The following is a 23782-nucleotide window of genomic DNA, read 5'->3' on the forward strand; positions in this document are numbered from 1 at the left end:
CCATGTTTTATGGTGTCAGGACCTTCTCCACATCAGTGTTACCCAAATTAAACCCCTCCACCCCAAACAAACAAACAAAAAACCCCCACCAAAATCAACCAACTCCCCCACCCTCCCCAAAACCCCAGAAAAACCTGATGTTTACATTCTAATTCTGGTAGTAGGCAATCAAACTGTCCTTACCAAGACTCCAAGAGTGCAAACAAATGTGTATGTGTCTGTCTGTATCACTGTGCTTTTCTTCCTATCCCCAATAGTTCTGTTTGGAGGTTACATTTTTCCCTGAACTACCCATGTTTGACAAGTGGACTGATGCCGCGTGGCTGTATAGATACTGAAATACACACACACACCCCTCATACAGAGAAAGTACATATACATGAATGTCACTGTATAGTCCCATTAATAGTTTCTCTCCCACTCCCCACAAATGTCTAACAGTGCTTCAGTGATTTAAAGACTGACCTCTAATGGACTACTCAGAAAATGCATTTACTCCCACAACATACAGTCACTGGACTATTACAAAAGGATTACTAGCTTCAAACACTAGTTTGGTTCCTGTAGATGCTGCTATTCGTTGACATTCCTATAGAGATCTTAATTATGCAGTTTATCTGTTTCTGCTGATCAGCCATGCTGTGAATGGAGGAATTCTTTTACTATAGAAGTTAATGAATACAAAACCATGCATTTAAAAAACATACTGCATGCTTTACAGTCAAACAGAGAGCTCTATCTTCAGTAGAACTACTGTAAAATTTACCAAGTGATGTAACACTTGAGTGGTTGAAAGTAAACCAGTTTAAAGAAACCTCTGGTATAAGCCACTACCATACTTGCTGTTAGTGCAGACTTTCATCTACTGTTTGAAACATTTTCTTATATTTGTTTCAGACAGTTTTATACAGTTCTGGAAGGTTAAGAACTCATCTTGTGAAACATAACAGTAAGATAAACCTTTTTTTTGGCTATCTAGAAATAATCCAAAGCTCACCAACAAATTACTTCATTAATTCAGTAAGGCAAGGTATTCAGAAAGAGAACTGAAAATCACTCCTTCCACCAAGATGCAACTGCAAAGCGTATCAGTTATAAACTACGGAAGAGTTTCAGTTAAGTGTTATGTGAACTTCATAGGTAAAATAGATTAACTTTCATTGAAAATTTCCAAGTATTGTTAAAAAGGAGTAATCAAATGATCAAAATATAAGATTAGGTACTTACTCTAATTCAAACGTATTACAAATGTAACCAGAAGAACTAGGTAACATTTCTACAGCATACATGGACAGAATCCATCTTAATATGCATCTGCTGGACACGCTACAAAAGCATCAACGTATCATCAAACCCCTTAACCAGGTCAACTTTTAGCATCAGTCCTACACTCCTGCTCAGTGGCCCTGGTTTCCAGAGGTGGGCAGGGCTGGTCAACCCACCACTCTTGGTGCTGTGCATTGCAGGTAGTTTCTAGATGGGATGGCATGTGTGACTTTGGAGTAACAGTTCTTCATACAGAAAAGTTAGTGTCCAATGCTTCAGCACAATACTCTGGTAAAAAACAACGTATCATGAGGTAGAATTAAAAAAATAACACTCAGTGCATTTTAACAGGCATAGAATTAAAGTCACAAGCAATCTACCAGTTCAAGGAATTTCTGATAGGAAAAACCAAAACCAGCTATGAAAACAAATGAACAAACAAACAGACCCAAGAACTGCTTTGAATTCATGAGTGCTGCTTCACCTCCAAAATGAACATGGTTCAAGCCTGTGAGAACAGTATTTAAGATTTCTTCAAAATATTACCTGTAGTCCCTTTAATGATGTTCAGTAGAACATTAAGTAAGATGAGAAAACAGCAGCCTAGAAGCAGGGAGAACGAGTACTTAGGGAAAAAGCCATCATGGTCCAGCGCGGGGATGAGAGGAGACCTGTTTCTTATATTACTAACAGGCCACAACTTTCAATGGAGGGGAGTGCAGAAAAATGCAAGTGTTCATACAGTCACACTGCATTCTGTTTCAAAATACTTCAGCAACAGGAAACTTAGCACTTCCACTGGACTCATGTCAAGAATGTAGTAGCCAGAAGTTTTGCCACACACTGCTACTGGTTTGGTTTGGTTTCCCCAAACAGCTTGGACAATTAAAAACTCCTTGTAGCTTAGCTCCTCCTCTGCATAAAAATATTGTATTCCACAGCTGTCCTCAAGTTTTCTGCACACTTAACTTCCCTTGCTTTAAGTCACAGACAAGGGAAGTCCCCCTCAACTGTTTCTAACAAACCAACAAATCCAAGCTGGCCCAGATGTAGGTTCAGGTTCGCAGGCTGTTATACGCATACAAAAGAAGCTGGGTGCAAATGGAAGTGATGTATTTCTAACTGATCTCAGATACACTTGCATATTTTATTCACTCAGTCACTAGGCCCCTTTTTTCATGGCTTGGCCAATCAACTTAAAGTGAAAAAATACCTTTTTATGAATTGTGTTCCTTGCACACAGTTCCAAAAGCATTCAAAAGGTACAAGTGTTTGAACTTGAGTCAGTGTTGTAGAAAACGGGGCAACTCCCTTAATTTACAATTTCATCAGTCTACTTTTGAGTTCAAGACAATAGCTTCAGCAACACCAGAATTGCTCAGAAGATATGCTATGGAACATTTCAACCTATGAGTTTCTATCTCAGAAGACTATGGGCATTTATTTGCATTTTAAGTTAACTGAGTATATTTACTTAAAAAATTATTCTTCCTCCTCCAGCTGGGATGATAGCCTATTGAGACACCATCATCAAACAACTCTGTTAAAAACCCGTAAGAATAGCAAGTTTAGAACTTTTACCAAACAGTAGAAAGTCTTGTCAGCTGCACATACTTGACAACTTGAATGTAGTCCTTTAGCAGTCAGTTGCTAGAGATGATGAAAACCCAGTGCAGGAGTAATTAAGTAGTCCTCAGATTACCAAATACCCTATATTGAAGGCTTTGTATTACTGCAGAAATACTCCAAAAGAGGAAATTTAAGATTTTTTTTCTCATAATGCAGAGGAGCCCTAAGTTTCAGTGACTTCTCCATCAACACCCAGAATACACTACCTACACAAATTCGAAACTGTAAGAGGATCGTCAGGCTTATGTATTTCCAGCTATCTCATCTTCACAGAAGTCTTCTTTTTCCCCAAACATGTATTTTCCAAAAGGCTTTATAGCAGTCAACTTTTAAAAAGCATGCTCTGTCGAGCTGGAGATAGTGAATCTGAACACCAAAATATGACAGTCCTTTTGAGGTAAAGTTTCCTACTGAATTGAGTGTGTGATTGGTCAGCAAAACCTTGGTGAAATACGAAAAAAAATAATCTTGGAACATGTAAGTGATGAGAATATTATAAACTGATATGGAGGTACGAGACTGAAATAACTGCATTTACAAGGTTAGCTATATTAACTTGAGGGCTAGAACTTGGCATTCATACTTAATATGTGATTTAATGGTGAACATTAACATTTCTCACATCTTATAATAAGCCTGGTTAAATCCAAATAGAACTTATTGTAGATAGGCATGCTTTTAATCTATTCCCAAACTGACAGTACACGTGAAGAAAGGCTTATCTGGTGATACTACAGACACGTCCTAGATGAATTCCTCTCACAGCAATGATGCAGGTGAGGTGTGGAAGTACAGACAGGTGGGACACAGCCTTAACATCAGCAGAAAATTCTGCAGTGTTGTTTCAAACGTGGGATGAAAGTTTATGTTACAGATGTGGAAAGCTCCCTACAACAGAAACCCTGGTGGCTGAGGAGTCAAAGTAGCCCAACAGAGGCCAACCAAGGACACCCCGCGTTGCATGAAACATCCAAGCAGTTTGCCTGCAGTGGTTACAGGGCAGGGTCTTCACCCAGTCAACTCCTGCTTCCCTGCCCCAGTCTTTTCCTACTGAATTGTCTGAGGAAAAAAAAATGCAGCTACATCTCCATCCAGAACCTCCTCCTTCTGGCAATAAACACAATATACGCAATCACAGAAAACCAAATGTTTTAACTGCAGCAAAACATTATAGAAACTTGACTTATTCTTCTAGCCAATCACAAACAACCAAATTAATATATGAATGAAAACGAAATTTTCTTTGCTTTTTGTGGCAGTAAGTAATTGTGTTAGTTACAGAGAAAAGCAGCTCATTATCTAATAATCACCATATAGCAGTTTCGGCAACAGAAAAGGCCAAGGAAGTGTACATGAGGAAGTCCAGCTCCTTTGGAACAAGGAGGTGTCGTACCCAGGGAGCCTGGGCAAGTTTAGGCTGAACTGCTACCCTTGCCCCCTCTGCATTTGTTTCAAATAGCCCACTTCAAGTTGCATTGAAGGAAATTATCAACAAGTATTATGGTACAAACAGACAAGAACAATGACTTGATGGCACAGGATCAGCAGGAGAAGAGGTCTGCTTGGAAGGCTGAAAACACAGCGCATGGAAGCAGACTTGTGGATGCAGTATGAGAACGCATACAGTGCTGGGCTGGAAACTTGTTCCACTGTTGTGTTCAGAGATCATAGTAACTATGATCTTATCTGGATTTAGATATTTCAGAAAGAACACACTTCAACTAAACTGAAGTAAAAAACCACAAACATCTGAAGGTCCTGTTGATGCAAGATGTGCCTAGAACTTTGGCTGATACAGAGAAACACGTCCACTAAGGCACCCCGAGGCAATCTGACAGTGTGTTGGAGAAAACTTGGTTGTCAGTACCACATCGTTGTGAGAGTAGAGGGAACGGATTTCTTTCAGGGGACTGGCTTCTTTGGGCAAACAGTCGACAAGTTCACTGCAGTGTGCATCAAACCCCAACAAGCGGATCCCAAAGCCATGTGGGGATGAAATCATCCGGCCATCGGGACTGAAACAAAGTTCTTTGATGTAACCCCGGCCCACATTGGCTTCTTCAATGCAATGAGTCAATCGCAGGGAACAACGAGGTGAGACAGGGCGCACAGGGGCTCCTTCCTGGAATTCATAGACACAAGTCCACTAAAGGGAAAGGCAGAGAAAGGAACATTGAAAGAAAAGTAAAGCACTGAAAATACTCATTCCCTCCTGTTGCATGTTAAGTGAGCTAACACAGGAATGACGAATGCTATTGCTTATCTACTCTTTGATAAGCATCTACTATCAAACACTGAAACCAGGCCAGTTCCTTGGCATCTCCTCTGCTTTGAACTAAGCAAAACAGCTGTCTGGCATTAAAGCTGCCTTTTTAATTAAATGGATGCTAGATATAATCTTTTAAATCTAGTTCTTACCTGGAAAGAGCAAAGTCTAATCCTTTGGCCATGCGTCTGCTCTAATTTAGTAAACATTTAAATGAAATCTAGAATAAAGTAGAACTCAGCCTGCTGTAATTTACAATTGACCGTTGGCGTTTTGTGCTCTTAACTTCAAAAGGAAAGAAATCCTGAAACAAGAGGGAAATACAGTTCCGAACGAATGTTATGAACAGCTCTATAGGCAGCTTGTTACTTGTGAGACAGCTAGGGATTTTAATGTGTAATCTAATCATCTAATCTCAAACCAAATGCAAAAACAGCTCTATGACAAAGTTTGTATCGTGTCGAAAGATTCAATTTCAGCCACAAGACAAAAGAAGTGTTCTCAGTTCTGTTCCATGTATTCTACTGAAATAAACACAAAGGGAACAATACTACTGAATATTAATAGAAGAGAGTAAGGCAGACACTAGAAGTACAGGAAATTATAACAAGGTCAATTGTCAGTATCAACTAACCCAATATAATATTTGCATTTTCAAAAAATTCTGTGTTGTATAGTGGTTTGATTGTAAGTTTACAGAATCCACATTAAAATTTACAACAAATTTGCTAAGCTTCCATTCAGTCCTCTACATGTCTGTAAGAGGTTACCATTACAAAGAGTGGCTTTCTTGAAAAAAAAAAAAAACAAACAAAACCAACCCAACCCCAAACAAATAAACAAACAAAAAACCCACGAAAAAAACCCCAAACCAACCCCAAACCAACCCAACCCCAGTTTACATCAGCTATCAAGTTAACTAAACTGTCTGTTATTGGTCAAGTATTACAAAGAATTCTTTGTGGTTTTGGAAAACAAATACAAAACCTCTGTGTCTTAAAAACAAGAGTGGTGCGCACAACTGTCACAGCAATGATTTTGAAATAACCCTAGGAAAAAAAGGTGTTTGCAAGAAGACCATCTGGTGGAATCTAGGTGTTCTGAAGGCTCTGGCTGGGCTTTAAGTTACAAGTGAACTTGAGTTAACCTGGAACATCTTCAAAAGCAAGTGCTCCCAAACAAAACTTGCAGGCTCTTGCTTTTTGTATACAGTCCATTAAGTTTTTTCATTATTTCTGAGTGCATGACAGACTGCTTGTTTGTCTTAAAACAGGGTCCCAGTGCACTATAGCAGCTATTATGTGACACTTCACAAACAGAATCTGGGGAAACATAATCTAACACTGGCCTTAAAGTCTGCCATTACGTCTTTAAAGTAGTATTTAGGGGAGTGAAATCTCCAAGTTGCAGATGAGCTCTAGCTGGTCTTATGACTTAGTACTTCAAGTAAAGGCTTGAAATGGATTCTGCCAGGAAAATCATTGATACCCCTGATACCAAAGACTTAAACAATTTAGTTAGCATGCAAAGAACAGACCCTTTTGTGCAAACTCTGTACAGACAAATTAAGAAGATACTGCATCACATAAACTGAAATATGCATTAGTTTTCCTGGAAAAGGGCTGGCTGTGGTCACTCACTGTATTGGGTTATGGTGATGTTGCTTACCGTGAGATAAACAGTATAATGAGATGTAGCACCTTGGAGGAGCCTCTGGGTCTCCCAATATTATCAGGGTCTCCTGATAATGACTGATATACAATTTTCAATATAGTTGTATGATTGATACATCTTACTCAACGTATTTTTTAAAAAAATGTATTTGTTTTACCTCCTGGTCATCTGTATTACTTGAGCACCGAAGAAGCGTAGCCCACCCTTTTGGATGTAGCTGTAGTGATGTAATGCAATTGCCTCGATCTCTTTCTCCAGGAACCTCTGGTGTTAATACCTCCAGACTATTTCTAGGTGATCCACCTAGAAGGGGAAGTCAACTGTAAGTCTCAGTGAAGTCTATACACTGATCTTCAACTCTCTCATCAGTCTACTGCTGAAACTAGGTCAAACGTGTGATGTTTGCATCTGACTGCTAGAAAAGACCACACCTTTATGAAAGGATAAATCAAAAGAGAAGTTATATGAACAACTGAAGCTAATACCAATGGACTCAGTCCTGATTTCAAATAGCTGCTTTTTTGAAATTTGCCTTCCAATACCTGCATTAAATCACCTCATATTGTGAACTAAGTCAGAGTTAACTTTCCACACGTACACTCTTCACTGTCATTAACACTCTTTAGACTTCGGGGGTTTTTTTGTAAGAACTACTGGTTCTCAAACTTGTATGATGTCCTTTCCAAATTCCTTCCAAAGTCTGCTCAGCTGTATGCAGCTTGCCTCCCTTCTCCCCCTCACCCCTAGAAAGCTTTTCACAGGTAAGTCATGCCCTGGCATCCAGATAAGCCACCTCCTTTCATAAGTATGTTGTCATAGTAAAAAAAAAGCATAGTGAAGAAATGTGAATTATGCTGGAATAACAATCCTCACTTACCCCGAAGACCTTTACCAGGGGTAACAAAGACAGGAAACAGTCCAGGAGAATATTGGCAAATAGACTTTTCCAAATTACTGCGGCAAAATGGATACTGGTATCTTTTAGTAATGATAGATACTTTTTCAGGCTGGCCCGAAGCTTTCCCTTGTCGCACCAACAAGGCAAAAGAAGTAGCAAAAATGTTATTTAAGGAAATAATACTGAGATTTGGGGTACTCATAGGACTATCTTTGGATAGGGGTCCACACTTTACAGCAGAAGCCATTCAAAGTTTAGCTAAAGCATTAGGGGTAAAATGGGATCTCCATGGCCCATGGAGACCTCAATCAAATAGGGAAGTAGAAAGAATGAATCAAAGCCTAAAAAGACAGATAAGTAAAATTTGCCAAGAGGCTCAGATAAAGTGGCTGGATGTTTTACCTTTAGCTTTGCTACGAATATGCATCCAGCCTAGAACTAAAGAAAAGGTTAGTCCTTTTTAAATCATATATGGTAAACCTTGTCAGGTGACAGAAACAGGAGTTAATCCTGAAATCATAGGAAAACATTATCTGAAAGAATATGTTATCTCTCTGGGAAGGGTTCTGTCCTCTCTCCACAGGTATGTCACTGTGAGCGCATCGCTATCCCTAGATGTGCCTGTGCATCAATATCAACCTGGAGACTGGGTGTATCTGAGGATGTGGTCAGATGAGCCGTTGAAGGAGAAGTGGAAAGGACCTTTCCAGATTTTACTCACCGCCTACCAGCTGTCAAGCTTGAAGGAGTCACTCCGTGGATAATGATTTATGTGGTCATAATTGTAATTATTATAGGAACCTGTATAAGTTGTACTAAGAGAACCATCGAGAAAAATATATGGAAGTAGTAAGAAAATCTAACTACTTCCAAAGGGGGGAATGATACCAAAGACTTAAACAAATTAGTTAGCATACAAAAAACCCAGATCCCTTTGTGCAAACTTTGTACAGATGAGTTAAGATGATACTGCGTCACACAAACTGAAATATGCATTAGTTTTCCCGGAAACAGGCTGGCTGTGGCGATTAGCTCTATTGGGTTATGTTAACGTTGTCTACCTGGAGACAAAAGTAGATCTAGCACCTGATATAGCCTCTAGGTCTCCTGATAATGGCCGATATGCAAACTTGAGACTTGGCCAAACAGCCAAGTCAGTGAAACGCCCCGAACGGGTGCCCTAAGGCTGACCTACCTCATTATAATGTTAAAAACCACACCTCCTAGCTAGAAAAGCCCCCAACCCAAATAAGCCCCCTACTCTCTGGGCATGCGTAGTGAATTAAAAGAGAACTGTATCTTTAAGATGAAGTAAGAAAGATCCTAACCAATAGTTAGCTAAAGGGTGGGATCAGTAGGCGTAACTAACTTTGTTAACTGTTTAAATACCTGTCATGATTTCAACTGGGTGTGCATGCTAGGAGGAAGGATCCCCCATGCACCCAGCGCTGCAATAAACCAATGTCGGCTTTCTAAACTATCATTTGGTTTGGAGAGTTTTCTTGGTTACGATTTTCGGTAACATGAGGATCTCGCAACCATGAGTAGTTAAAACTTAACATTATTCTTATTTTAAATTGCATGTGATTCACAAAGTATTTACCAATTTGCCAAGCCCACACTGACTCTCTGAAAGTGTATCCCAGATTCAGAGGAAGCCTGCTAATCACAGGGTCTTCAGTTTTCATAGCTCTGTAGTTAGGAAGGACTTGGTTTGTATTCAGAACTTCGTAAAACACTCTGTCCACGTTTAAGACTTGTTTGCATACTCTTTTTCCATGCTATTGACTCCTCATGGAGAAACTGCAGATACATATTCCCATCATTAAGGAAAACAAAAAGCAAAACACAGCTATGTTCTGCTCTGTTTTTTGTTTGTTTTTTTTTTTCCCCCCTAAAGTTCATTCACACAAACTTTGTTTGAAGAAAAAACAGAAGGAAAAGGGAGCACCTCTATGTAACAATAATGGACTAATATAAAATATAGATCTTGTTGCTGTTATCAGATTTCTTGGAAAAAACCTGATTAGATCCCCAGACTTTGGTGTGCAACCGTATTTTATTGGTTTAAATAGAAGTCATAGCAACACTATTCTTTTAAAAGTCACAGAGACAAAACCACAGTTTTTCACTATTATACTCTGGCCTCTTCTGGATACAATGAGTCAAAGTCCATGATTTTTTTCTTTTTTTAAAAAATATTTTCCTACCTTCTCGCTGGGAGGACCGTGACATGTGTTTCTCAGACAGTGGACCTGAATCATTCTGGTGACAAGGTGAACCAACAGCTCGAGGACCGGACGAACCTGATGATGTTACATCTGCAAACAGCATCAGCCATGTGAACAAAACAGCTAAGCACAGCCCACTTAGTATGCATGTCCCTCGCTTAACCCTCCTTTGAAATGTTAAGTAAAGGGTAAGGCATCTTGTTAAGAAAACACTTTTCAAATGTCAGTTTATACTCTAAAAGTACCATTCTGTTTGTGCATCATAAAAATAAAACTGCCAGCACAACAAACTCCACTGGGAATAAGAGGCAAGCTGCATTCCTTCTTTCTTATGCACTGTCACTACTAGAAGCTGGGGCATGAATTTTTCCCCAGGCCACTGCCTTTATATCCTGACACCCCAAATGGCAGAATTTCTGTCAGTATTTTGCTCTGTTACTGCCACAAAGCAGGAGAAAGCAAGCAGTGAAATTTCAGAGCAACCACACCACTACACAACAGTCATTAGTAGTTGCTGGAGCTCACACAGTCAGCCCACTCAACATGTGTTATGTTTATTTTATTACAGGCCCAAGGACAATAGAAAAATAAAGCTAGAGACTGCCAGCTCAAGGTGACAAAATTCCACAGGTGCTATATCCTGTAGTGCTGAAGTCTTGATACCAAAAATCGCCCTAGACACTTCACCAAGTCAGAACATACCACTCAACGGTACAGATGTGTGTGACCCCTGAACAACAGAGCAGGTACCGTGCTGAAGAGTTCCTTGGCAGAATCTGACTCCACCTCTGCCTTCTTTTGCTACCTAAGAGTATCCTATGAAACACCTCTAACACAGAACCTGCCACAGACTTTTCCACAAGCATTCACCTGAACTTGATGTAGTCCTCCTAGCTCTTAAAATTGGGTAGCTGCCAACCTCTAAAGATTTGTTTAAGTCAAGGTCATGCAAAATCAGAAGATATCCAGAGGAGGTTGAGATCAACATTTTGGAACAGTCTGGCGTCAGCCTCATTCGCATAAGAAAACGGGTGTGAAAAAACTTCTTGTGGGGACATCCATCTTCTGTGCACCTGGACAGCAAAAAAAGCACAAGAAATGACTGCAATTAGCTTCCACTCAAGTCCCTAATAATGTCCAGAAGAGTCCAAGATGTGCTATGTATCCTTGTTCATCTGAAAACTTTGAGTACTGTCTTTATCCTACTTAAATCAGATTTCAATGAAATGGCAGAAGTCACATTTTCATACCACCACAACAATGAAGACAGAACTTTTTCAAAAAGAAGAACTACATTTTGGCATATCAGCAAGAAAAGCTCTCTTTTTAGCTACTGGACTATAACCATATAAAAGTGATGCAAGTTCTTGATAAGGGCTATAAACTAATCACAGTATTTAATAATGCATTATAGCACCATTCAAGGAAGCAGGTTTTCCGTCTTGTACAGAAGAACCCTATCCTTGTGTGTTCTAGAAACGTAACAGCACGAACACAACCACATACCTGTTTGTGTCCCAGATGATCACATTTCCATCAAACCCTGACGTTACTAGTAATCTCGTATTGGTATCGTACTCAATGTTCTTAACCCAACTGGTGTGACCATGTAAAGTGCACACTTTTGTGTTCAGCTTTCTCAAATCCCAAAGTGCTATTGTAGTGTCATCAGAACAAGTCGCAAACAGTCGATTATCTAGAAACCTGAAAATGGGAGAGAAATACTGTGGCTGCTTAGTGCCTTTTCTAATTTAAATATTCTTAAGCAGGAATTTAAGCTAACACAGAAACAGAGTGGCCACACAAAAAAATTAACATACAGCAGAATATTTGCCAATAAAACAGTTCCATTAAAAAAGAGTATTGTTGGCATATCAATCAGTAGTACATCTGTAGTAACAAACTAGTAAACCCACAGAAGCATAGCAGAAGTTTTGGGGTATTTTTGGTTTTGGGTTTTTTTTGGGTTTTTTTTTTTGGGGGGGGGGGGGGGTGGGTGTGTTTTGGTTTTTTTTAATGACTCACATAAAGATCACACAACCACCAAACCACCAATGGAACAAACGCTCATACAGAATCCCCGTGGTAACTAAATCAGTCACCCATCTGGACAATACTCAGCTATAAACTTACCAAGTCTTTATAAGACACAAATTTCCTAGGACTGGTCACCTTTTAGACCACTGGCAAGATATTCCCATTGACTGGTTTGGCAGTCTCTGCAACAGAGCTCTGCTAGACTGGACTGTTTGTAATTTATGCTTTTCAACTTCCCCATTTTTGCCAGATCCTTCTGCTACTACAGACAGGCAGCACCAGAAGACACAGCAATTCTACCTTTGTTTCAGACTACAAAAGATCCTATCAGCTCATAATTAATTAAACCCATGCTGCTCTTTACTCTCTTCATTTCTACCCACACATCCACCCTCGTTCTTCCCCTACTATTCTGTAAATCTTCCTCTCTTCCCCACTGCAGACATAAGCTCCCTGCACCCAAAGGAGGCTTTTAAAATAAAGATCATCTTTTGCTATTCCTACTGGAAGCCCCCTACTGCGTTTAAGCCTTGCTGCTCTGTACGGCACACACCACAGAATCACAGAAATCGTTTAGGTTGGAAAAGACCTTTAAGACCAGCAAGTCCAACTGTAAAACTAACCCTCCTAAGTCCACACACTAAACCATGTCCCTAAGCACCTCATCCACACATCTTTTAAATACCTCCAGGGATGGTGACCCAACCACCTCCCTGGGCAGCCTGTTCCAACATCTGGCCACCCTTTCAGTGAACACAGACATTTTTCCTAATATCCAATCTAAACCTCCCCTGGCGCAACCTGAGGCCATTTCCTCTTGTCTTATCACTTGCCACTTGGGAGAAGAGACCAGCACCCACCTCTGCAACCCCCTTTCAGGTAGCTGTAGAGCGATAAGGTCTCCCCTCAGCCTCCTCTTCTCCAGGCTGAACAACCCCAGCTCTCTCAACCACTCCTCATAAGGCTTGTGCTCCAGACCCCTCACCAGCTTCATCGCCCTTCTCTGGACACGCTCCAGCACCTCAATGTCCTTCTTGTAGTGAGGGGCCCAAAGCTGAACACAGGATTCGAGGTGTGGCCTCACCAGCACTGAGTACAGGGGGACAATCACTTCCCTACTCCTGCTGGCCACACTGTTTCTGATACAAGCCAGGATGCCATTGGCTTTCTTGGCTACCTGGGCACACTGCCAGCTCATATTCAGTTGGCTGTTGATCAACACCCCCAGGTGCTTTTCTGATGGGCAGCTTTCCAGCCACTCATAGAATCACAGAATCACTAAGGTTGGAAAAGACCTGTAAGATCATCAAGTCCAACCATCAACCAAAAAAACCAAAAACACCACCATCCCAAAAAACATCCCCAAGCCTGTAGCATTGCACGGGATTGTTGTGACCCAAGTGTAGGACCCAGCACTTGACCTTGTTGAACCGCATACAATTGGCCTCAGCCCATCGATCCAGCCTGTCCAAATCCCTCTGAACAGCCTTCCTATGCTCAAGCAGATCAACACACCCACCCAACTTGGTGTCATCTGCCAACTTACTGAGGGTGCACTCAATCCCCTCGTCCAGATCATTGATAAAGATATTAAACAAGACCAGCCCCAGTACCAAGCCCTGGGAAACACCACTTGTGACCAGCCCTCAACTGGATTTAACTCCATTCATCACAACCCTTTGGGCCTGGCCATCCAGCCAGTTTTTTACCCGCCCAGTGCGCCCGTCCAAGCCACGAGCAGTCAGTTTCTCCAGGAAAATGCTGTGGGAAATGGTGTCAAAGGCTTTACTAAAGTCTAGGTAGACTACATCCACAGCCTTTCCCTTGTCCAGTAGGCAGGTCACCTGGTCACAGAAGGAGATCAGGTTAGTCAAGCAGGACCTGCCTTTCATAAACCCATGCTGACTGGGCCTGATCGCCTGGTTGTCCTGTATGTGCTGCGTGATGGCACTCAAGATGATCTGCTCCGTGACTTTCCCCGGCACCGAGGCCAGGCTGACAGGCCTGTAGCTCCCTGGATCCTCCTTCCGGCCCTTCTTTTAGTTGGGCGTCACATTCACTAACCTCCAGTCCACTGGGACCTCCCTGGTTAGCCAGGACTGCTGGTAGATGATGGAAAGTGGCTTGGTGAGCACTTCCACCAGCCTCCTCAGTACCCTTGGGTGGATCCCATCTGGTCCCATAGACTTGCAGGTGTCTAAGTGGGGTAGCAGGTCATTAACCATTTCCCCTTGGATTGCAGGGGCTTCATTCTGCTCCCCGTCCCTATCTTCAGGCTCAGGGGGCTCGGTACCTGGAGAACAACTGGTCTTACTATTAAAGACTGAGGCAAAGAAGGCATGAAGTACCTCAATACTTCACTATGTTTCTGCCGCATCCAGTGAAGGATGAAGATTCTCCTTAGCTTTCCTTTTGTTGATAATGTATTTATAAAAATATTTTTCATTGTCTTTCACAGCAGTCACCAGGTTAAGTTCTAGCTGGGCTTTGGCCCTTCTAATTTTCTCCCCGCAAAACCTCACAACATCTTTGTAGTCCTCCTGAGATGCCTGACCCTTCTTCCAAAGGTCAGAAACTCTCTTTTTTTTCCTGAGTTCCATTCAAAGCTCTCTCTTCAACCAGGCCAGTCATCCCACTAGTTTAGCCGAAACACATGGTGTCCAAGTCTCCTTTACCTAACGCCTGAACACCTTACCCTCCACCAGGCCTGATGCTGTTCTGTACTGCACATAGTCACTTGGCATCCGATGTAGTCAGTCCTGACTGAAAGCTCTCACCAGATCTTTACCCCACCGGCACAGGCAGAAGACCGCGCTTGTCGCAAAGCCTGCAGTAGGTGTCAATCAACAGGGACGTGCTTTCAGAAACACCCTGCCTAGCCAGCCTGGCATGGACAGCGGTGGAACTGCCCATGCTGGAAATGCTCAGTGCCAGGCTCATCAGGGTGCTGGTGAGGCAACTTGAAGCCCTGCTCTTACCAGAAGGCTGTTACAGATGATGGCTCTCCAGAGGCCCTTTCCAACTAGACCTCCTGCCACTCTGTGACGTGACCACAGCTCTGCACGGATGCTTGAGGCACACCACGTGCCTGCATGGTGAAAAGCTGGTCCCGTGGTTTTACGCAGGACATACAACAGTGCTTTTCTGAGATATTTAATCTGCTGGATTAACTGTCCAATGTACGGCTTGCCTTACTAACCACATGGCTTACACTACACACAGTATTGCTATCTTGGAAACATGTACTAGATTTAAATCTGAACACTGCCACTGTTTGCACATTTTTCTAGACCCTTAATTTCACTCCACCTTTGCCCATCTTTTGCTTTGCAGCCCATCCAGTTCCACAATGCCTTAGGAGCACTGCTCACAGCAGCTATGGAACCAGGAGGAGTGATGCAGACCTCCTGTATCCGGGAAGGTTTTGTACCACCTGGGCAGTCTCAACAGTCTGCATCAAAAAGCAAGGGGCTTTTGGCTCCCCAGTTTCTGCCTTTCCTTTCCCCACAGTACAGTTCCTGTGTTTGAAGCAGGCACATGAAGTTGGGCTTTTCAAATGCACAAAAGCAGGTACGCATATCGAAGTACAAGCACAGACCACTGTTTAGGATGAGAACTTCGGATCATATTTGGAAGTAGTGGCTGCACAAGTGGCACAGGCTACCCAAATTTATGGACACCTTCAATACAGATGCGCATTTGAGGATTTGAGTGTTTTGAGTTTGGAAAGAGCAAGCCTACTGCTCTGTCTTTCACAAGGTATTTTACAGACCTGCAGTTCTACAGTACACTTTTATGCAGCAGTGAATTTGTATCACATGCATAGTGCTCCATACGCACTGTGTATGTTCTGCACTTAAGAGGTCTGAGTTTCTGCTTTCTCAACAGATGACAGGTTTGTCATTAATGTCATATTAGGAGCAGATGAGAAAGTGGAGAAGAATATGGGTCATACTAGTTGCATTACTACACTGATCAGGTTAAGTACTTAACCTGTTCTGGTGGTAATTCTTTATCATGATAATTTCTGGTCTTCAGTGAAAATTCAATGTATATATTACTCCTGCCTGAAGTAGTATGAGGCAGCTTGACCACCTTCAAGTGATTATAGAAGGAAAGAATATCTGATATAAAAACACTTCATCAGACAGAAGGGGATAGAAGGGCTGGAATCAGCACTAAAAAGGCATAGCTAGGTAATAAATTGAATAAATTGAGTCTAGAGGTTACTGAAGCAAATGCAAGACTTTTCAAAAACACCAAGTGAAGACTTCATTTGAAAGCATACTTAGAGAAGTTATTTGGTCCACTGAGAAAAATCGCTGGATAAAATTATTTAGTTTGCATTACACAGATCAAAGTTTATCATACTGCATTCCCTCTGCAATTTATGCATGCCCTTACTTTTAGAAGGGCAAAGCATACTGTTTTACGTTTGGAATTCATGCCTGATGAAGGCTTTGGAAAAAAAAGCTCTACCTGATGTAAAAGGGAAAAGAAAACCTATCTGAAAAACACCAGAAGTAGTTGCACATGAATAGTAAGGCAAGAATGATCTACACAGAGACATGTGGTAAGTTACCCCTAGACACAGCTTTTTTATCTTTTAGACTTAGAACCAGGGTACATCATGTAAAAACAGCAACAACTCCAATGAAAAATAACCAACTACAATGGGAAGAATCCAACATTTCAGATTTTCAGGGTGAAAGTAAAACAGAGTATACCTCTTGCCTGTATAAATCCATCATTTGCCTTTATCTTGGATGCTACAAGCAACCCTGCTTCACCCACCACAAACAGGTTTCAGAAGAAATAGATAGGGAGATACAAATGGCATTCAACAGCTTTCATATAGGGAATGACCAAGACAAGGATTCACTTGAAAAACAGGTAATTGAAGGTGCATATGACTCAGGCATAAATAACTGACTGACACAGAGAAAATAAATAAAGATTAATTGTTCCTGGTCTTCCTACTTAAGAAAAGAAAGCAAAAAACCTAGAGGGCCTCAAACTAACCTAGCAAGTTTTAAAAACACTATTAAATACTCCTTGAAACACATTTGTGCCATGGAGCTAAGCCATGGGAGAGTTTTAAATAAGCTCAAAACCTGACCAAATTCAGGTGAAAAAAAAAGTCTGCTTCAGAGGATTACACACAAATCCCCAGCAACTGGGAGACTACTGGAAGAGGACCACTACATGCTTCCCTGTTCATACATACCTCCGAGACACCTGTTGTAGGGCATAGCGGTAATAGTATTTATTTTTGGTGCTTATTACAAGGAATTTCTGTAGTAGTATAGTGCCTGGAGTCCTGCTCATTAAGCAGAAACAATAGTCCAGGTAATGCTGTACTAAACACGTATTACAGAATATAGTTAAGTTCCTTGTAACTAAGTTTATAACAACAAACAAACGGGGACATGCACCTCGAGTACTGTGTTCAGTTTTGGGCCCCTCACTACAAGAAGGACACTGAGGTGCTGGAGTGTGTCCAGAGAAGGGCGATGGAGCTGGTGAGGGGTCTGGAACACAAGTCTTATGAGGAGCGGCTGAGGGAGCTGGGGTTGTTCAGTCTGGAGAAGAGGAGGCTGAGGGGAGACCTTATCGCTCTCTACAACTACCTGAAAGGGGGTTGTGGTGAGGTGGGTGTTGGCCTCTTCTCCCAAGTGACGAGTGACAGGACAAGAGGAAATGGCCTCAAGTTGCGCCAGGGGAGGTTCAGGCTGGATATTAGGAAAAAGTTCTTTACTGAGAGAGTAGTGAAACATTGGAACAGGCTGCCCAGGGAGGTGGTAGAGTCACCCTCCCTGGAGGTATTCAAGGAGCGTGTGGATGTGGCATTGTGGGATGTGGCTAGATGGGCATGGTGCTGTGTGGTGTGGGTGGGTGGGTTGTTTTGGTGTGGGTTGTGGTGTATTTTGTGGTTTCTGGGTGGTTTTGGGGTTTTTTTTGGTTCTTTGTTTTTTTTTTTTTATGGTTGGACTTGATGATCTTACAGGTCTTTTCCAACCTTAGTGATTCTGTGATTCTGTGAAAACACAGAAAAAGATGCCACTATCCTACAAAGACAAAATAAAGCTTTAAGAACCATTTTGAAGGAAAGCAGAAAGTTTAGTACATGTTGCTAGGAAGGCCCTTAGTCTGGTGATTAACAGTAGATCTGAGAGTTATCTGCTTGGAGGTAGTACTGGTATTTTGATGTAAATCAAACTACACAGAGAAAAAGATGTTTAAGTACCAAGAACAGACTTAGAAAGCCTCGCAGACAGCCAAAGTGGAAAGAAAGGAGATCCTCTGAATAAGAGAAGAGAGTGGCAGAAAGTTCCAATGCTGTTCTCAACCAAGGAATGAGATAAATTTTCAAGACCAGCACAGCTGACTGCAACAGAGACAGTCAACTGGTCAAAGAGCCTGCAACAGGATGCTTTTTGTAAGACATGATCCAGACTAACTCACTTGAAACCCTAGCAAGGACAGTTTGAATGTAAGGCACAGATACTGTATTAGGATGTATAAAAATCAAAATAAATCCAGTTTGTCCTTGCCTTCTGATATCTTGATAACACGGCTTTATTTCTCATCTAGCTTTATCTAAAAACTAAGCACATTTAAAGGACAACCACTGGCATGCAAGACATGTGAAAAGCTAGCTGTATTTCACAGAATCACTAAGGTTGGAAAAGACCTGTAAGATCATCAAGTCCAACCATCAACTAACCCCACCATGCCCATTAAACCATGTCTCACAATGCCTCGTCCACACATTCCTTGAACACCTTCAGTGATGGTGACTCCATCACTTCCCTGGGCAGCTTATTCCAGTGTCTCGCCACTCTCTCAGTAAAGAAATTTTTCCTAATATCCAGCCTAAACCTCCCCTGGCGCAACTTGAGGCCATTTCCTCTCGTTCTATCACTAGTCACTTGGGAGAAGACAGAAAAGCATGTTCTTAACATCTCCTTTTCTATTTGTGTTAACGAGCCGCAGCTTCTACTTCAGCTTTTCTGAAAGACATCCAACTGATGTAAAACTTCAGTCTCTTCTAGAAAGGACAGGCAGCTTGTGAAAAACACCAATTTATCTGAAGAACGCATAAAGACATTGGCACCCCAGATTTTATTCAGCTCTTTTGAGGGGAAATGCTCAGATTTCTTCTACAGTTTTCTTGGGTTTTTTTGGTTTGGGTATGTTTTTTGGGTTGTTTTTTTCCCTTGAGAATCTGAGTGAAGAGAGACTGCAATATTGTCCACAAGGTTAAAAAGTGTCTCAAGTTCACATGTGAAAGTCTGTCCTCAGAGCCAGAACAGCTAAAAATAATAGAACTGAAAAGGAAAAACATTACATGACAAAAATACTGATGATTTAGGTTCCTGCACTTGATGTTATCCCACTTCATCCTGAGAAACAGGCAAAGGACTTAAACCATAAAGGCTGAGTTTAAGTTGAATTGCGGAAGCCATTTCACTTTCCCAGCTCTTCTATATCATACCTGTATTTAAAGCAGTCAATCTTTGTTTGGAAATTTCTACGCAACTACGGCAATTACTCTTACGATTCAAAATACCAGCCATACTCACATAAATAACTGATCTTGCTACTGTCTTGGACTTACACTTCAAACAAAATCACACACTACTTGTTATGCTCTGATTTACTGCGTTCATTCTGGGCATTCCAAAGGCCAGCTAAAACAGGTGATAATACCTTAACCCTCTTCCCTTCCCATAAACTACAGCTCCTCCATCAACAAAACCACCATCCAGCATTGTATACCACGACCACCACTTTCAGATTCCCCCTCTTCCCCTTTCCAGCCTCTGCCCACCTCCAATATGAAAGAGAAGGAAAATGGCACAAAGCAAACTGCAGCCTAATGGCTTCACAAAACCCACTCTCCCCAAGAAAACACATAACACAAACTTATCATGCTGTTGTAAGAAAAGCATCTATGGTAAGATAAAATATGAGGTCTTTTATTCCTTCTGACCTACCTGATATTATTTACACAGTCTTCATGAGCTTCAGAGAGAGTTTTGATGTGCTTTGAAGATATTGGGTCAAAAAGCAGGACTTCAGTTTGCTCACAAGCAACAGTCAACACTGACCTGCAGGGGAGTAGAGCAAAGCAGAAACATTTGTATTCAGTAAAAGAAATGACATCTGTGTGCATCCAGCTAACCTCCATTTCCTATCCTCACAGAAACACAGCTTCACCATTACTTAGCTTGGCTTTCTGTTTACCCTGCAAAGAATCTGCTGCAGTGTTTATATTTTTTTATTGTCTTCTTGCAGATGCCTATTCTCAAGCACCTAATACACAAAAAATGTAGAAGAAAATACCATGTTGTTTTGTTCTGGAGAAGTTAACTTCGCTAACTCCTTTTCGAGCGACCATGGCTCCTCTCCTGCCTGGCTGTTGTCATAATTAATATACAGCTGATGCATTTGCTGGACAGACCATACGATCTTTTAATTCACGTTTTTTAAACATGCAAGCTGGTTGTTTTATAACAGCTATGTAATTCATAGATCCATTGATGGCATTATTTGAATCACACAGTTAAGTGTATTTGCATCAGTGGTTTTTTTAGAAGTTACTTAAGGGTGATTTGTCCCATCGCTGCAGTGAGTGCACAAATTCTGTGGTCCCTGTCTGGGAAAAGAGATGAATCGAGCTGTCATGAAACCTGCTGCTTTGTTCATGTGAGGATATTTGCTTAATGTTGCAAGAAAGAGGAAAAAAAGACAACAGCACCCAAGAGTAAGTGGAAAGGCATCTGCTCTGAAATTCTACTGCAGATTTCCCATATGACTGTGCCCATGTTATGGTCTCCCTCCATCCATTCACTGGCAACACTTTTCAGGGGGTTCTGAGACACCATAGTTTGCTTTTCAGGGTGTCAGACAATCAGCCGAAGAGCTCTGCAAAACACAAGGGTCTGACAGAGGCTGTACTGAGAAAGGAAGTGAGTGCAGCCTGCGTCAAGTGCTGGCAGCCTAGTCACACATGTGAGCCAACCAGCTGCAAGCTACCTTTTACATTCTGTCACTGCATTAACCCTCTTTAAAGAAGACAACGTACTGTAACGACCCCATCCAATCTCCCTCCCTTATCAACTATGACAGTATTCCCCTAAGACCTTTACAGATGTTACCCCAGCTACCCCAGCACTTCATAACATGCAGCCAGTGCTGAAGTGCAACCACTGACTTCTTCAGGGTAAAGACGTACTGTTTCCTCATATCCCTCCATAACACTGACTTTGATGACTATTTAGATGACACTAAAAGCTTATAATATAAAGTTTAGATTTAAAAATTTTTCTTTTTAAAATAGCAAGAAGTCAGGGAATTGCTATCAGACATTACATGCTATTAACTACAAAGAAAAAGAGTTCTCTGACAAAAGGTGTTTTCTAAATGCAGTAGTGTTGTTATGGAAGTGATGGTCAAAGGCAGCAATAGCAAAGCACTGGCACCAGTCTATACTGGGCATTAGCAGAGACTCAGGCTGGGAACATGGCTAATTGTTATCCGTGGGTTTGACATTAATTTCACAACAGACGTTAAACCACACTACCATTACTACTCTGAAGACAGAAAAGTTTGGAGCAAGACTTAGTATCTTACTATATCACCTAATTCATTTGCTAAAACCAGAACAGCTTCCAGGATCTACAATTTCAAGGATGTTACCTCCTTTAAAAAAAGCACCTTCCCCACATGAAGACCTCCATGTATCCATTTACAGCTTTTCTCAGAGAAAAAAAAAATAATCAAAGACCTTGTCCAGGATACACATTATTTGTGAATGAGACCAGAGAGATGTCTGCAGAGACTTCACAAGGGTCCCAACAGGCACAGAAAACATCAACTGTCTACCCTCTGCACCAGCCTCTCCTAGGGTATCGACATTTACTGGGTTCACAAATGTTGAAAACACCTGACTAAGTACAATGATGTGACAGTGAAGTTTGGCCTGCTAAATCAGTGAAGCTGGCCTCCAGGAACTTCAGAAGTTCCCCCAACGCTGCAACAACTCTGACCAGTACAGCAACATTATGGCAAGAGGGCAGCACACCCCAGTGACCCTCGGCCAGCAAAGTGAGCCCTGGAGGAGCAGTTCACCACAGGCAGGCCAGATGTAACCAGCAGCGCGCACACTGCCCAAAGGCAAGATCCCTGCCGTGTCCCCAGAACAGTGCTTTGAGGACCCAGAAGCTGACAGAAGGGTCAAGGAACAGGGACACAGCACCACTGACTGCAGCCGGTTCCCTTGAGGGATGCTACAGAGAGACCAGAAGTCTCCAGAGCACAGGACGGGTCTGGCCAGCACAGGTTAGGGCAGGTATGTGACTGCTCTAAGCTGAGCCTAACCATCAGAGAATCACCCATACATCAACCAAACCTCACATACAAGCATACTGCCAGACACAAATATACAAATATCTCTGAATTGAACTTGGTCTGCTTTAAGCTGGTGTGCCAGGACTTCTTTTATTTTAAATGAGTCCAACTGCCACTTGCTTTCTTCTACACTGTTACACAAGTGTACAGCAGGACACCTCTAAACTCATCTGACAGTGCAAACCCACAATATTCACAGAACCCTAGATGAATAATTAAGTAAGTATTGCATTTCAAACAGGAACTTGTGTTTCTGAGGACTTCTGAAATGAACGCTTTTGTGACTTAAAGGAACGGTTCCACCACTCAGTTCTCAACTTTGTGCCTCAGTTCATTGTCTCCCCTTCTGCTGCAGGAAGAACCGCAAAGGAGCCAGGAACGCCACTGGGCAGTGGGAAGTGCACCCTGTCCAGGGGAGCCCTGTTACTGCTGTCTTGCTCCACCCGTCTTGTTCTGTGCCTACTGCCTGCAACGCAGCTGCTAGCCGGGAGCGAAACACCAACCAGACGGCTGACAACGTGACAGCTTCACGGCGTGACGGCTGTGCAGTGGTTAGCAGGCTGGACCCACGGAGCCATGCAGTCGCCGCACAGCGCCAGGGCCTCCTGGCCTGGCCAAGCCAAGCCAAGCCAAGCCAAACCCTGGTTCCCCGGCTTCAGTCTCGATGCTCCTCCAGCTGAGCCACCTCAGACCTCACAGTTCTCTCGCCACGGCCATACCGCGTCATTACAAATCGGCCCCCCAAGTAGAGAGCGACGGGGCAGGGGGTCGCCAGACTTGTCTAGCACCCGGGGGCGACTTCCGCGGCGCGCACAGCCGCGCCGCCGGCCTGGCCCGGCTCCTGCAGGCCGGGGAACCCCACGCCCTCCCGCAGCCAGCGCAGCCGAGCCAGGTGCTCCGCAGCGGGCAGCTGCGGGGCGGAAGGTCGCCGTCCCGGCGCAGACACCGCAGGCTCGGCTGTGCGAGCCAGGGCGAGCCAGCGCGGCGCCGGCGGGAGCGGAGGCAGGCAGCCACGGGGGCCGGTCGGCCGCGGGGAGCGCAGGGCAGCGGAATCGCCGGGCGCGGCCGGCAGCGCGGGCTCGGCGCAGCCCGTGGGGGAGCCGGGGAGCCGCGCGCTGCTCCTACCCGTCGGGCGAGTACTCGAGGTTGAAGACGGCGCCGTGCGTGCGGGTGCTGAGGTACACGGAGTCGGCGGGCTGGATGGAGCCGTACAACCCGGTCATGGCGCGGAACGTGTCCCGCGCCGGGTCCACGGCGGCGCTGCGGCCCAGGCAGCGCCCGCGCAGCCACCCGAATAGGCCGCCCCCCGGCACCGCCCGCGGGGAGGCGGGCGGCAGCGCCGGCTCCATGCCGGCGGGCGAGCCG

The 23782-nt window shown here is 43.1% G+C and overlaps 1 protein-coding gene across 1 annotated transcript; it reads right to left on the reverse strand.

The window, feature by feature from the left end:
* Window positions 1–140: 140 nt before the first annotated feature.
* DCAF10 (DDB1 and CUL4 associated factor 10) lies at window positions 141–23655 on the reverse strand. Its single transcript, XM_059833966.1, has 7 exons — window positions 23543–23655; window positions 20002–20115; window positions 11471–11668; window positions 10835–11037; window positions 9944–10054; window positions 6993–7138; window positions 141–5041 (listed from the first exon to the last, which is right to left on the reverse strand). Exons 1-7 carry the CDS (start codon window positions 23638–23640, stop codon window positions 4673–4675), a joined length of 1239 nt encoding a protein of 412 aa, XP_059689949.1. The 5' UTR covers window positions 23641–23655; the 3' UTR covers window positions 141–4672.
* Window positions 23656–23782: the final 127 nt, after the last annotated feature.

Source organism: Gavia stellata, chromosome Z, assembly GCF_030936135.1.
Source record: "Gavia stellata isolate bGavSte3 chromosome Z, bGavSte3.hap2, whole genome shotgun sequence".
Lineage (NCBI taxonomy): Eukaryota > Metazoa > Chordata > Aves > Gaviiformes > Gaviidae > Gavia > Gavia stellata.

Bases quoted from the DNA above. Each gene is read 5' to 3' on its own strand.
- DCAF10 (XM_059833966.1), bottom strand. From the start codon at position 23,640: ATGACCGGGTTGTACGGCTCCATCCAGCCCGCCGACTCCGTGTACCTC. The intron at 20,116-23,542 runs GTAGGAGCAGCG...ACTCCCCTGCAG, and splicing joins CTCGAGTACTCGCCCGACGG to GTCAGTGTTGACTGTTGCTT. The intron at 11,038-11,470 runs GTATGTGGTTGT...TTTGCTGTCCAG, and splicing joins ATCATCTGGGACACAAACAG to GTGCACAGAAGATGGATGTC.